This window comes from Balaenoptera musculus, chromosome 11 (genome assembly GCF_009873245.2).
Source record: "Balaenoptera musculus isolate JJ_BM4_2016_0621 chromosome 11, mBalMus1.pri.v3, whole genome shotgun sequence".
Classification (NCBI taxonomy): domain Eukaryota; kingdom Metazoa; phylum Chordata; class Mammalia; order Artiodactyla; family Balaenopteridae; genus Balaenoptera; species Balaenoptera musculus.
In genome coordinates, this window is record NC_045795.1 from 42,836,427 (window position 1) to 42,852,658 (window position 16,232).

At 37.5% G+C, this 16,232-nt stretch overlaps 1 protein-coding gene across 3 annotated transcripts in view; it reads right to left on the reverse strand.

The window, feature by feature from the left end:
- HMGCLL1 (3-hydroxymethyl-3-methylglutaryl-CoA lyase like 1) overlaps window positions 1-16,232 on the reverse strand; it is a 161,276-nt gene that overhangs the window by 19,546 nt on the left and 125,498 nt on the right. For all 3 annotated transcript variants that reach the window (XM_036867703.1, XM_036867702.1, XM_036867704.1), the window contains one exon: window positions 1,078-1,203. In XM_036867703.1, the coding sequence (XP_036723598.1) occupies window positions 1,078-1,203 (126 nt within the window). The remainder of the gene's footprint in view (window positions 1-1,077; window positions 1,204-16,232) is intronic.

Genomic DNA, 16,232 nt, shown 5'->3' on the forward strand with positions numbered 1-16,232 from the left:
GTCACCTGTGAATCAGCTGTCATACTATATTTCTGCCTGCAGGGGGACCTAGACACAGAAAGAAGATGATTCTACAACCTCGTGGTAGGTTCAGAGGAAGACACAAAGGTAGCCTGGAAACACGGAGGAGAGGAACCCAGCAGTGTGGGCCTGGGGAATCAGCAGGGAGATGTTAGAATGTGTGTTATTGAGGATGGTGGTGCCTCACTCTCCAGGTGAAATCAAGTATGGGCAGTAAGGCTATTCCAAGGGGTGGTGAAAGCAGGAGCAAGGGATGGAGGTGAGAAACCGAATGCCACAGGGAGGGAGACTGCAGACAAGCTGGCTGCTGCAGGAACATCGCTCAGTAGAGTGAGGGAAGAGGAGAGAGAGGAGATATGGAGAGGACAATTCCATTCTGTAATCCAGGTGATGCTTTACATCTCAGAAAACATTTTGAACTTCTGATAATCTGTGAACAGTTGTTTGCCCTTTATATTTTATCCCTAAAAAAAAAAAATCTGCCTTAGAATGGTAGGCCATTTTAACAAGCATGTGGCAAAACAAGGTACTAATTTTGGTGGGTTATTATAGAGCATGTGACTTTCAGGTAGCAGTTGTAAAGAGAATATTCTTGTTCACATGCTAAGTATTATTAAGCTCTGGTCCTCCACTGGCCATTTTAAAAGTGCCGTGGGCTCTCTTCCAGAAGCCCTACTTGTCACCATGAGAAAATCAAGATCTTAGTTTTCCTCCAAGGAAAACCAAACAGCAAAAACAATAATCATAATAGCAAAGACAGGCTCAAATACGCAAAGCGTGTGAAATCAAACTGGATACTAGATGAAAAAGGACTTTGGAGGTCATGAAGCACCATAAAAATGTGAAATGGTAGCATTATTGGTGATCTAACTATAGCAATGTTACTTTATAAAGCCCCCCACAAGAATTTTTTATTGCATTTTCCCACTGTGCATTTTAGCAAAGAGCAAAAGTGTAGTAAAACTTGACCTCAAAGTTGCTTCCCAAATCCAAGAAGCATTCCAATTTGAATCTGCAAGGAATGTATGAATATTAAAATATGCTAAGTTAACTTACTGTCTTGACCCCCAGGCCATTAAGCATGTAGATCAAATCCTCAGTGGCTACGTTCCCAGAGGCACCTTTTGCATAAGGGCAACCACCTAATCCGGATACTGCAGAATCCACCACATTAATCCCCATCTGGAAAACAAACCCAAACACTCAAGGTTTGTCTCTTTATGGCATGTAAGTTGTTGCATTTCTATTTAACCTGTTCCAAAGAGCAAATAAGGAAAATCTGAAACATGATTCCAACCTATTCACTTACCAACCTGCTGCTAGAACAGTCCCCGAGGTGCTAATTTATTTTCTGACTAATCTCATCTTTTAGGCTAACAGACACTCTGCTAAGGATCTCGGGAATGAGAATAATCTTAGATCAAAATTGAAATGGTGTTTTCATTGATAACGTAACAAAGGTAGGGGATGAAGATTGAAGTAAGATAAATACACACATGGGGTGTATTTTCCAACCTAATTTTGAGCTTTAGTCTAAAAACCTTATATAACCAACATGAAAGATTTCCAACATCCTGACTCAAAATCAAGGTGCCTTAGAAGACAGACGGAGTGTGGTGGGGAGCTGTCCTTATGTTTGAACTTGTATTTTGTGGGCTCAACGTATTCACTCAATTCACCCAATCTTTACTGAGCCATTACTTTATTTTGTGCACAAAACCCTGCTGTTTTGGGAGAAGTGAAGAGACACTTAAGAGGCAGGACATCCACCATTAACAATTGTAGCAGCTCACATTTACTGGGTCCTCACTAAGTGCTGGATATTATTATTAATACCTTATGATACTAACTCACAATTCCCACAAAAACCCAGGAGATACTCTTCCATCATCCCCAAATCACAGATGAAGAAACTCAAGTACAGAGGGATCACACAATTTGCCCAAGGTCACCTGTGTCTCCAGAGAATTCACACTCTGCTGTGATTTGTGGCCTCTGGAAACATGCAAGTTGGTTCATGTTATGAGTCTAGGGATATCCAAGGTGGAGATCTCTGTGGATTGGAAAAGTTGTGAAAGACATGAGAACAAAAGGGTCTGAAAGGGACCCTGGGTATCAGATTTGAATAACATAAGAAGAGAGGCAAGCAGAGCAGCCCTCTGTGGAAAGGGACAATTGGGAAATCAGAAGCCACCAACAGGCTAATCTGACTCTTCACTTCTGGACATTGAAGAAAAAGTAACACGACCTCAGCTAAAATGAGAAGTGCTGGGAAACAGAGCCCTTGGCCAATCTGCTAGAGTTCTGATTCTGGAGGTCTGGTCTGGGCCCTGAGAATTTGAATTTTTAACAAGATCCCAGATGCTGTTCTCACTGCTGCTCTGGGGAATCACACTTTCTTTCTTTTTCCTTTACTTTTTTGATAAACTTTTTATTTTAGAATAGTTTTAGATTTTCAGAAAATTTGGGAAGAAAGTACACAGCATTTCCATACATTACACACAATTTCCCCTATTGTTAACATCTTACATCATTATGGTATATTTGTCACAACTAACGAACACATATAATATGTTATTATTAACTAAAGTCCACACATGATTCAGATTTCCTTAGTTTAGAAGCTAATGTCCTTTTCCTGTTCCAGGAACTCATCCGGGTACCACATTACATGTAGTTGTCTTGTCTCCTGCTGTGGCTGTGACACCTTCTCAGACGTTCTTTGTCCTCATTGACCTTGACAATTTTGAATTGTTACTTGTCATGTGTTTTGCACCATGTCTTTCAAGGGTATGTCTGATGTTTTCTCATGGTTAGACTGGAGTCCTGAAGTTTTGTGAGGAGAGCAACACAGGGGAAATGACATTCTTAACACATCATATCAAGGGTGCATACTGTATGGTTTACAACTGGTGATGTTCACGTTTACCCCATGCCCCCTTGTCCATATGGTACTTTTGGGAAAAAAGTCACTATGTGCAGCTCACACCTAAGGAGTGGAGAATACCTACCTGAATTATTTAGAAATTTCCCATATGAGAGATTTGTCTATTCCCCCATATTTATTTATTTCTTCAAACATTTGTTTATATCAGTAGAGACTCATGGGTATTTATTTAGTACTTTGCGTTGTAATCCAATATTCCCTTATATGTCTTGTCACTCACGTTGTTTGAGATTTAGCTGTTGGGAGCTCTTCAGGTGGCTCCTATCTCCTTTGACATGCCAAGGGGGCTGCACATATTTTCAATTGAAGTATAGTTGATTTACAATGTCGTGTTAATTTCTGCTGTACAGCAAAGTGATTCAGTTTCATATATATGTATATACATATATATACACAGACACACAGATATATATATACACATATATATACATATATATACACACACACACACACACACATTCTTTTTTTTTTTTTTAAACATCTTTATTGAAGTATAATTGCCTTACAATGGTGTGTTAACTTCTGCTTTATAACAAAGTGAATCAGTTATACATATAAAATATGTTCCCATTTCTCTTCCCTCTTGCATGCCCCTCCCTCCCACCCTCCCCATCACACCCCTCTAGGTGGTCACAAAGCACCGAGCTGATCTCCCTGTGCTATGTGGCTGCTTCCCACTAGCTATCTATTTTACATTTGGTAGTGTATATATGTCCATGACACTCTCTCACCCTGTCACATCTCACCCCACCCCCTCCCCATATCCTCAAGTCCATTCTCTAGTAGGTCTGTGTCTTTATTCCCGTCTTGCCACTAGGTTCTTCATGGCCTTTTTTTTTTTTTTTCTTAGATTCCGTATATATGTGTTAGCATACTGTATTTGTTTTTCTCTTTCTGACTTACTTCACTCTGTATGACAGACTCTAACTCCATCCACCTCATTACAAATACCTCCATTTCATTTCTTTTTATGGCTGAGTAATATTCCATTGTATATATGGCCACATCTTCTTTATCCATTCATCTGTCAATGGACATTTAGGTTGCTTCCATGTCCTGGCTATTGTAAATAGAGCTGCAATGAACATTTTGGTACATGACTCTTTTTGAACTATGGTTTTCTCAGGGTATATGCCCAGTAGTGGGATTGCTGGGTCGTATGGTAGTTCTATTTGTAGTTTTTTAAGGAACCTCCATACTGTTCTCCATAGTGGCTGTATCAATTTACATTCCCACCAACAGTGCAAGAGTGTTCCCTTTCCTCCACACCCTCTCCAGCATTTATTGTTTCTGGCTTTTTGATGATGGCCATTCTGATCGGTGTGAGATGATATCTCATTGTAGTTTTGATTTGCATTTCTCTAATGATTAATGATGTTGAGCATTCTTTCATGTGTCTGTTGGCCATCTGTATATCTTCTTTGGAGAAATGTCTATTTAGGTCTTCTGCCCATTTTTGGATTGGGTTGTTCGTTTTTTTGGTATTGAGCTGCATGAGCTGCTTGTAAATCTTGGAGATTAATCCTTTGTCAGTTGCTTCATTTGCAAATATTTTCTCCCATTCTGAGGGTTGTCTTTTGGTCTTGTTTATGGTTTCCTTTGCTGTGCAAAAGCTTTTAAGTTTCATTAGGTCCCATTTGTTTATTTGTGTTCTTATTTCCATTTCTCTGGGAGCTGGGTCAAAAAGATCTTGCTGTGATGTATGTCATAGAGTGTTCTGCCTATGTTTTCCTCTAAGAGTTTGATAGTGTCTGCCCTTATACTTAGGTCTTTAATCCATTTTGAGTTTATTTTTGTGCATGGTGTCAGGGAGTGTTCTAATTTCATACTTTTACATGTATCTGTCCAATTTTCCCAGCACCACTTGTTGAAGAGGCTGTCTTTTCTCCACTGTATATGCTTGCCTCCTTTATCAAAGAAAAGGTGACCATATGTGTGTGGGTTTATCTCTGGGCTTTCTATCCTGTTCCATTGATCTATATTTCTGTTTTTGTGCCAGTACCAAACTGTCTTGATTACTGAAGCTTTGTAATATAGCCTGAAGTCAGGGAGCCTGATTCCCCCAGCTCCATTTTTCGTTCTCAAGATTGCTTTGGCTATTCGGGGTCTTTTGTGTTTCCATACAAATTGTGAAATTTTTTGTTCTAGTTCTGTGAAAAATGCCAGTGGTAGGTGGATAGGGATTGCATTGAATCTGTAGATTGCTTTGGGTAATAGAGTCATTTTCACAATGTTGATTCTTCTAATCCAGGAACATGGTATATCTCTCCATCTATTTGTATCATCTTTAATTTCTTTCATCAGTGTCTTATAATTTTCTGCATACAGGTCTTTTGTCTCCTTAGGTAGGTTTATTCCTAGATATTTTATTCTTTTTGTTGCAATGGTAAACGGGAGTGTTTTCTTAATTTCACTTTCAGATTTTTCGTCATTAGTGTATAGAAATGCAAGAGATTTCTGTGCATTAATTTTGTATCCTGCTACTTTACCAAATTCATTGATTAGCTCTAGGAGTTTTCTGGTAGCATCTTTAGGATTCTCTATGTATAGTATCATGTCATCTGCTAATAGTGACAGCTTTACTTCTTCTTTTCCGATTTGGATTCCTTTTATTTCTTTGTCTTCTCTGATTGCTGTGGCTAACACTTCCAAAACTATGTTGAATAATAGTGGTGAAAGTGGGCAACCTTGTCTTGTTCCTGATCTTAGTGGAAATGGTTTCAGTTTTTCACCATTGAGGACAATGTTGGCTGTGGGTTTGTCATATATGGCCTCTATTATGTTGAGGAAAGTTCCCTCTATGCCTACTTTCTGCAGGGCTTTTATCATAAATGGGTGTTGAATTTTGTCAAAAGCTTTCTCTGCATCTATTGAGATGATCATATGGTTTTTCTCCTTCAATTTGTTAATATGGTGTATCACATTGATTGATTTGCATATGTTGAAGAATCCTTGCATTCCTGGGATAAACCCCACTTGATCATGGTGTATGATCCTTTTAATGTGCTGTTGGATTCTGTTTGCTAGTATTTTGTTGAGGATTTTTGCATCTATGTTCATCAGTGATATTGGCCTGTAGTTGTCTTTCTTTGTGACATCTTTGTCTGGTTTTGGTATCAGGGTGATGGTGGCCTCGTAGAATGAGTTTGGGAGTGTTCCTCCCTCTGCAATATTTTGGAAGAGTTTGAGAAGGATAGGTGTTAGCTCTTCTCTAAATGTTTGATAGAATTCGCCTGTGAAGCCATCTGGTCCTGGGCTTTTGTTTGTTGGAAGGTTTTTAATCACAGTTTCCATTTCAGTGCTTGTGATTGGTCTGTTCATATTTTCTATTTCTTCCTGGTTCAGTCTCTGCAGTTTGTGCATTTCTAAGAATCTGTCCATTTCTTCCAGGTTGTCCATTTTATTGGCATAGAGTTGCTTGTAGTAATCTCTCATGATCTTTTGTATTTCTGCAGTGTCAGTGGTTACTTCTCCTTTTTCATTTCTAATTCTATTGATTTGAGTCTTCTCCCTTTTTCTCTTGATGAGTCTGGCTAATGGTTTATCAATTTTGTTTATCTTCTCAAAGAACCAGCTCTTATTTTCATTGATTTTTGCTATTGTTTCCTTCATTTCTTTTTCATTTATTTCTGACCTAATCTTTATGATTTCTTTCCTTCTACTGGCTTTGGGGTTTTTTGTTCTTCTTTCTCTAATTGCTTTAGGTGCAAGGTTAGGTTGTTTATTCGAGATGTTTCCTGTTTCTTGAGGTAGGCTTGTATTGCTATAAACTTCCCTCTTAGCACTGCTTTTGCTGCGTCCCATAGGTTTTGGGTCATCGTATCTCCATTGTCATTTGTTTCTAGGTATTTTTTGATTTCCCCTTTGATTTCTTCAGTGATCACTTCGTTATTAAGTAGTGTATTGTGTAGCCTCCATGTGTTTGTATTTTTTACAGATCTTTTCCTGTAATTGATATCTAGTCTCATAGCGTTGTGGTCAGAAAAGATACTTGATACTATTTCAATTTTCTTAAATTTACCAAGGCTTGATTTGTGACCCAAGATATGATCTATCTTGGAGAATGTTCCATGAGCACTTGAGAAAAATGTGTATTCTGTTGTTTTTGGGTGGAATGTCCTATAAATATCAATTAAGTCCATCTTGTTTAATGTATCATTTAAAGCTTGTGTTTCCTTATTTATTTTCATTTTCGATGATCTGTCCATTGGTGAAAGTGGGGTGTTAAAGTCCCCTACTATGATTGTGTTGCTGTTGATTTCCCCTTTTATGGCTGTTAGTATTTGCCTTATGTATTGAGGTGCTCCTATGTTGGGTGCATAAATATTTACAATTGTTATACCTTCCTCTTGGATCGATCCCTTGATGATTATATAGTGTCCTTCTTTGTCTCTTGTAATAGTCTTTATTTTAAAGTCTATTTTGTCTGATATGAGAATTGCTACTCCAGCTTTCTTTTGATTTCCATTTGCATGGCATATCTTTTTCCATCCCCTCACTTTCAGTCTGTATGTGTCTCTAGGTCTGAAGTGGGTCTCTTGTAGACAGCATATATATGGGTCTTGTTTTTGTATCCATTCAGCCAGCCTGTGTCTTTTGGTGGGAGCATTGAATCCATTTACATTCAAGGTAATTATCGATATGTATGTTCCTATTCCCATTTTCTTAAATGTTTTGGGTTTGTTATTGTAGGTGTTTTCCTTCTCTTGTGTTTCTTGCCTAGAGAAGTTCCTTTAGCATTTGTTGTAAAGCTGGTTTGGTGGTGCTGAACTCTCTCAGCTTTTGCTTGTCTGTAAAGGTTTTAATTTCTCCATCACATCTGAATGAGATCCTTGCTGGGTAGAGTAATCTTGGCTGTAGTTTTTTCTCCTTCATCACTTTAAATATGTCCTGCCACTCCCTTCTGGCTTGCAGAGTTTCTGCTGAAAGATCAGATGTTAACCTTATGGAGATTCCCTTGTGTGTTATTTTTTGTTTTTCCCTTGCTGCTTTTAATATGTTTTCCTTATATTTAATTTTTGACAGTTTGATTAATATGTGTCTTGGTGTGTTTCTCCTTGGGTTTATCCTGTATGGGACTCTCTGTGCTTCCAGGACTTGAATAACTATTTCCTTTCCCATATTAGGGAAGTTTTCAACTATAATCTCTTCAAATATTTTCTCAGTCCCTTTCTTTTTCTCTTCTTCTTCTGGGACCCCTATAATTCGAATGTTGGTGTGTTTAATGTTGTCCCAGAGGTCTCTGAGACTGTCCTCATTTCTTTTCATTCTTTTTTCTTTATCCTGCTCTGCAGTAGTTATTTCCACCATTTTATCTTCCAGGTCACTTATCCTTTCTTCTGCCTCAGTTATTCTGCTATTGATCCCATCTAGAGTATTTTTAATTTCATTTATTGTGTTTTTCATCATTGCTTGGTTCCTCTTTAGCTCTTCTACGTCCTTGTTAAATGTTTCTTGCATTTTGTCTATTCTATTTTCCAGATTTTGGATCATCCTTACTATCATTATTCTGAATTCTTTTTCAGGTAGACTACCTATTTCCTCTTCATTTGTTAAGTCTGGTGTGTTTTGACCCTGTTCCTTCATCTGCTGTGTGTTTTTCTCTCGTCTCATTTTGCTTATCTTACTGTGTTTGGGGTCTCCTTTTCACAGGCTGCAGGTTCGTAGTTCCCGTTGTTTTTGGTATCTTTCCCCAGTGGCTAAGGTTGGTTCAGTGGGTTGTGTAGGCTTCCTGGTGGAGGGAACTAGTGCCTGAGTTCTGGTGGATGAGGCTGGATCTTGCCTTTCTGATGGGCACGTCCACGTCTGGTGGTGTATTTTGGGTTGTCTGTGGCTTTATTATGATTTTAGGAAGCCTCTCTGCTAATGGATGGGGCTGTGTTCCTGTCTTGCTAGTTGTTTGGCATAGGGTGTTCAGCACTGTAGCTTGCTGGTCATTGAGTGACGCTGGGTCTTGATGTTGAGATGGAGATCTCTGAGAGATTTTTGCCGTTTGGTATTACGTGGAGCTGGGAGGTCATTTGTGGACCAGTGTCCTGAAGTTGGCTCTCCCACCTCAGAGGTACGGCCCTGATGCCTGGCTGGAGCACCAAGAGCCTTTCATCCACACGGCTGCTATTTACTCCCATTTAGTCCAGAGACTGATTTCCTGGGTCATAATTGAGGTCTTTCTTTAACAAGTGTCGCGAATAATTTTTCTTTAACTTGCGAACCGTGAGGAAGGACAACCCAGCCCAGCCGGAAGCTGCGGCGACCACACATTCTTTTTTATGTTCTTTTCCATTACGATTCAAGGGGCTGCACAATTTTACTGTTCTGAATTTTCTCTGGTGAGACCTAGCATGTTTACCAAGGCTCCCAAGGGCAGAACCATAGTCCAAAAGCCATGGATGCCTTTGGGACTAATGCAAGTTTACAGATATAATTTGTTTGCTTCTGTACTTCCGTTTCTCCTCATTATACTCTTCAACATGGGAATGTGGCAATGGCTCTTCTTCCTTTATCACGACCTCTCTCAAAGCTTAATCATATTTGGGTGTTAATAACTGACCAGCTAAAGTACTGGTCCATTTAGGGCAGTCTACATTTGCGGTGAATCAAAATTGTAAGTTTAAAGAATTATGCTCTAGGAGTGAAATCTGTGGAATTGTCCAGTAGTTGGAAAAGACAAAGGTTCAGACACTGAGCTCATCTCTGGAAGTCTGCCAGGACATCAGATAGGCAGAGGCATTCTTCACCTATAGGTTAAAATTTATCTATTCAGTAGAATTGAATCTATCACTCCAGGAGAAAGAGGTTTCAGTGGTTCTCAATCCCTGCCAATTATAATCACCCGGGGACCTTTTAAAACTAACAGCCAAGCTTCTCCCCAGAATCTTTGTCTGGGAATGGGGTCAGGCATTGGTATTTCTTTAAAGCTTCCCTCTGGTGATTCTCTTGTGTAATTAGTGTGGGAACCCCTGAGGTAAGTTTCTCATCCATCTCTGACTTTATCAACTGTGGGTATGAGTGAGCTTTCATTTAGAGACGCTCTGTACCCTGGGGCAGCAAAGAGTTAATCAGGATGGATCAACTTTTCAAGAAAACCTGTTTTTGAAAGAACACCCCAAAAAGTATGAGGTAGTGAATGTCAGCAGTACCAGCATGAGAGGTGAAAGATGGCTTCAGCCTACCATGAGGGCTTATGATTTGTGCCATTTTCTGTATGTGCATTAGACTTTGATAAACATCAATGACAAAAAGTAGGTGTTGTTGGAACTGAAGGTAAACAAAACTTAAACTGGTAGGAAAATAACCTGGAACTTTTTTTCTGTTGAGCAATTAACTAGTAATTAGTCATAATTGCCAATATCCATTATCCTAGAAATTCCTATCAAAAAAGTACTTCCTAGGAATATTTCGCAAATTCTAAGTAAATAATTAGGTAAGAAATAAAAACAGATATATATGGGTGAGTGTATGTGTCACACATGAAACACACCCCTTATATATAGATTCATTACAGTATGTTTTATATGAATAAAAATTTGAAAACCATCCAAATGTCTGTAATGGGGACTAATTTAAATTAATTAAGGTGTAGCTGTAAAATGGAATGATAAATGCTATGTAAATGCATAGTTAAGGGAAAGAAACATATTACAGGACATTATAATGGTATATGGAAACATAATCCCATCTTCTAAAAAAAAAAGGTAGAATTTGGATGATATACCAAAATGCCAACAGCAGTGATCACTGGGTGGTGTGACTATAGGTAATTTATTTTATTTTAATTCTGTTTGTCTTTGTTTTCTAATGGCCCCACAATGAATGTAATTACATATATAATTAGAAAAAGAAAGTTTTCTGCAAACTGTAGCCTGTCGTAGAATGACAGTAAATAAATGAAAATGAGAATAAATAAACCTATGACTGAGTTTATTGACCAACAATTTATTTTGCAACTAACTGATCTTTCAGGGTGTAAGTGTGCAGGGCTAATCTGTGTGCATAATTTTGTAAAGGCAGACGCGAACTGGGTGAAAGCCTCCCTGGAAAATGGTCCTTCCCTCTTTCCTACCATCACATTCGCTCTGGAACAGATTATATTTCTGTGAGTCTTAGTCACAAATCAATTGAATCAATTCTAAGAGCAGTATGTGGATTTAAAATTTCAATAAGCAAATTTAAAGAGAGTTTATTAAAGTATACCTTAGCTGTGAATGAGAATATTAAGATATGTGTTCCTTTTAAACTCTCTCTTCAAAAAAAAAATCACAGTACTTTAAAAATAGAACTTTCTACATAATATCCTCTCAATTCTGTCCTCTATTAAATGTGCAATTCTGTTCCCCAGAAAAACATATCTTCTCAATGTATAGTGTTACCCATACATTAAGTTAGATGACTTTATTTTGGAACAAGCTGCTTTGGAAATTTCTAGTCATAGTCATCTAAGAAAATTTGATTTCACTGTGTATGTTTTCTTTACCTCGACTTCCCTATTCCATTAGAAACGGTACATAATATGATGTAAACAAGTCCTTAACAGAGCAGGAAGAAAAACATTTCTTCTCTGTTCTTTATGGTAAATAGAGGAAACATGTTTTTACTTTGCTACTGAAACCATAGTATTATAGAAAATGCATTGTTATAATATCCTCATGTATTTGATAATAGTAGATGGGTTGCATAGTTGATTTTATCATACAAGAGACTGCATTCAAAGATTATTCTTAGATATTTCCTTTCCCATGTCTCCAAATCGAAAACACTGCTTTTCAGATGGTCAGATTCCTGGCGTGTGTGTGTGTGTGTGTGTGTATGTGTGTAAGCACACAAGCACAAATGGTTTTCTGCACCATACAGTATGTTGCAAAACAAAGCATTTGGGTTTTGTTTTGAAGGAAATATCTTCAGATCAATAACCACAAGATGGCGATGTAACACCAAAATCCACCAAGTTAAAGTCAAGCATTGAACTGCCACTGTGTTCCAACCCAGAAACAGCAAATATGTAAGTAAATAGCTTTATATTATGCAAATAAATATTTTGTTACCTTTAAAATAAGGAAACTTTGACTAATGGTGTGTAGCACATCATCTGTGGTTCAATGTAGTCAGTATATTTTTTATTATTCTTCCTTTGACTTGAACATGTTTATTGAGCATGTTCTATGTGCCAGGGACTTGGAATACATACAAAGCTCTGTAGCTCATGGAGATTAGTGTTAGAAATTAATATTACTATACATTTTGTCTGTCACTGAGAAGTAGTTCACTATTGCCAAATGAGAAACGATTCTCTCTAGAACTCAGGGAGCTAATTCTCCCTAAAATGAAACAAATCCAGAACTCAAAGGGTGGAGGTGACTTTGGCTTCCACTTTCCTCAAAGCTCATGACCAAAGCTATTAACACAGTGACCCAGGTTATGAAAAGCCTGGTGAGTGCGGTTATGGGCTCCATCTGCTTGAGCTCCCAGACGTGTACTTGGACTTAAGGCTGAGGAAAATGGATAAAATATGAGTGACCACTTCTTCTGGAAAATTGCAAATTAGCTGTAGATATAGCACGAGCATTATCACTCTGTACTACAATTTCAGGTGAGCTATGAGGAGAGTCAACTTTGTTAATTTTGCATAGTGCTTAGATGCCCAGATCATGCTGATACAATAACTGAAAGTATCATCTCGACTTTTTCTCGTGTTGTAAGAACTTATTCTCCAAACAAAACTGAGAAATATGATAAGAGGAGACAAAGAAATCATTTTCCAAAATGTATAATCTTCCATATATGTCTGATTTCAAAATATTTAATGAAATCTACAATTTTAGGTATTGAAGTTAGTAAAGTATTAAGGAATCTATAGAAGAATTTTGGCAATGTTACTTTTTGAAATGCCATCTACTGTTTTTGCCAAAACCAAATTTTTCTTTAGAAAGCTGTAATAATGTTACATTTGAATTAAAATAACAAGTAAATCTCTGACAGGGAAGTTACTCATTTTGGGATCTAAGTTACTCATGATGAAAAAGACAAATATTCATGTAGGATAAAATATTACAAATATACTCATTTTTCTAAAATTTTTCCCTTCAACTTGTTCCTCACAGCTAATATTCCCTCCAACAGAGGATTGTAATTATCCACATGTGATGCGTTACTTCTCCCCCAGCAGCCAGACCAGTGTCACTAGTGGGTCACAGCACTCTTTCCAGGGATCCCAGATCTTGCTCTGAGATGCTACTCACCCAGGACTCTAAAGAATTACCATATATTGAGTTTTGGTACCAACTACTGGCCATTCATGTGTACTGTGAACATACCATGCTTTGTAAACCACAGATAGTGAACCACTGGCATGCATGAATAAAGCCCAGTGTTTTCATACACTGAAGTTATACACCAAAATTGGTACGCAAATCATGATACCTTGCTGTTGGGGGTGAGTAAGCTAATGTAATGGATTACTAATGCTTTCATAGACCATCTCTCATCTTTGAAAAGGGTTTCCTACACATTTCACTCCTCTCTGCCTCACCACACATAATGAGATAGATTATATTAGTACTTTCATGTAGTATATTTCAAACTGAGATAGAAATGGGAGTGTGTACATAGAAAGAAATAAGGAAATGGAAAAACATAAGGAAATTCTCAATTTCAGTAGACTGAGAAATAATAAATACTATTAGTGAACATTGATTGAAGGCTTATTGTATCACAGATACTGCACCACATACTTCACATATGAGAAAACTCCACAAAATCAAGGTAAGTGGGCAGTAATTCATGCTCATTTACTGATGAGGAAAGTGAGGCTTAGAGAAGGAAAGTGACGGTCCGTGCTTCACACAGTTAGTATGAGACAGAGTTTAACAGGAATAACATTTGCGTGCTACTGTTCAGTATTAATAGTTAACAGACTATGTGCTAATTAAATGCCAGCTGCATCACTAAACACTTTACACACCTGGTTGCATTTAATCCTTATAACAACTCCGGGGGGAAGGGTGTGAATTAGGAAGAGAGCCATTGACAAATCAAAAGACTTCATTTTCTGAAGACGTGATATGTATATACAATGGAATACTACTCAGCCATAAAAAGAATGAAATAATGCCACTTGCAGCAACATGGATGGACCTACAGATTATCATACTAAGTGAAGTAAGTCAGAGAAAGACAAACATCATATGACATCACTTATATGTGGAATCTAAAATATGATACAAATGAACTTATTTACAAAACAGAAACAGGCTCACAGACTTCAATAGCAAACTTATGGTTACCAAAGAGGAAAAGTGGTGGGGGGAAAAATTAGGAGTTTGGGATTAATATATACACACTACTATATATAAAATAGATAACCAACAAGGACCTACTGTATAGCACAGGGAACTCTACTCAATATTCTGTAATAACCTACATGGGAAAAGAATCTGAAAAAGAATGGATATATGTATATGTATAACTGAATCACTTTGCCATACACCTGAAACTAACACAATATTGTAAATCAAGTATACTCTAATTTAAAATAAAAATTAAATTAAAATTTTAAAGAGACTGAAAACAAACAAAAAAAAGACTCCATTTTCTCATCATACTTTCTTCAACTCTCTGAAAAAGTTTCTACACAACTCGACATTATCAAGAAATTGAGAAAGTAAAGGATTGTTGTCCCAATGGTTGCCTTTCTAGGAAACTAGCCCAAGAAAATAGCCAGAAATGTTAATATAGACTTATGTTCAAGGATGAATATTCTTTGTATTATTATTTGTAACAGTGGGGAAAAAGCCCATAAATGAAATGTACAACAATAGGGAAATAGTTAATAAGTTATGTAAGACAGTTATGAGACAGTTAAATGGTTTTGAAGAATATATAATGGTATGGAAAAATGCTGATAAGAAAATGGAAGATAAAAGAGTAGGAGAGTAACTATATTTGGTATAACTCATTTGTATTTCCAGATTGTTAACAATTATCTGTAATAAATATATACCACTTGTAAATAGTACAAATGAGCCATATTAATAAATGTATACCCTTCTTTCTCAATCATTTCCTTCTTCTTCCAGGACAACACCCCAAAGTACACTGGCCGACTTCAGGCTCTATTTTCTCATTTCCTGGGTTCAATCCAAACCCTACAGATGACTCCTCTCAGAATCACCTCCTCTTTTCTGTTTGTGAGTGGATATCACTGGCTCCCATGGGTACTCCTTCAGTTACCATCCATGCTCTCTAATCTACTGGCACAAAATAAAATACAGATTTCTGTGCCTTACACTAAAATCTGAATTTTTTTCTTGTAAAGCCCAAGAATATGCAATTGTTTCAAACTCCAAGGTGACTTTTATGGATAATAAAGTTTGAAGATCTCTAACCTTTCAGTTTAGCCGTTCATCTGTAGCAGACAGTACTGGCTTTTCACCAAAAAATCAGTCACCTCTTCTTCCGGGACTCAGCTAGACAACATTACCTAACTGCCCTTCGGTGTAGGCGAGGCTGCATGACTGTGGGTTAGCCAATGGCATGAGAGCAAAGTGATGCAGGCCATTTCCAGAACAAGTCCTTTCAGAAACTACGTGTCTTCTTCCATTTTAATAGTCAAATGCCCATGACAATGAGGCCTGAGGGAATAGTGTAGGCACAAAATGGAAAGAGCCAGGTCCCTGAGCGAACACCTGGAGGAAAGATGCCCGCTGCCAGGAACACGTGCAGTGGACCATCTAATGAGTGAGGAACAAACATCCCTGTGTTTGAGCCATTATTTATGTTGGGGGGTGGGTGCAAGGTCTGCTATATCAGTATAGCCAAGTAGAACTAATACACCAACTGATATGTTTGGATTAAAATCTGCTAGCTATTTTCTATATGTTCTATTTGTTCTATGTTTTGTTTTTCTTCTTTTTCTATCTTTTGTTAATTGAGCAATTTTTTATGACCCTATTTTATCTCTTCCTTAATATTTCTACCTCTTCTTTAAGTTGTTGAGTAGTTACCCTATGCTTTACAGTATAACTTAATACAATTAAATTAATATTATTTAATTAGTAATAGCCTACCTTCAGATATCTATGCCACATGGAGGGAAGGATCTTACAGTATTACATACAATATATTCTCAATTCCTTCCACCCATCCCTGGTGTTACTGTTTCCCTACCTTTTACTTTTGCATGTGTAAACTCACAATACCTTGCTACTTTTTTTCATTTTGACAGTCGGTTCTCTCTTAGAGCAATTAAAAATAAGAAAAAAGTAATTTC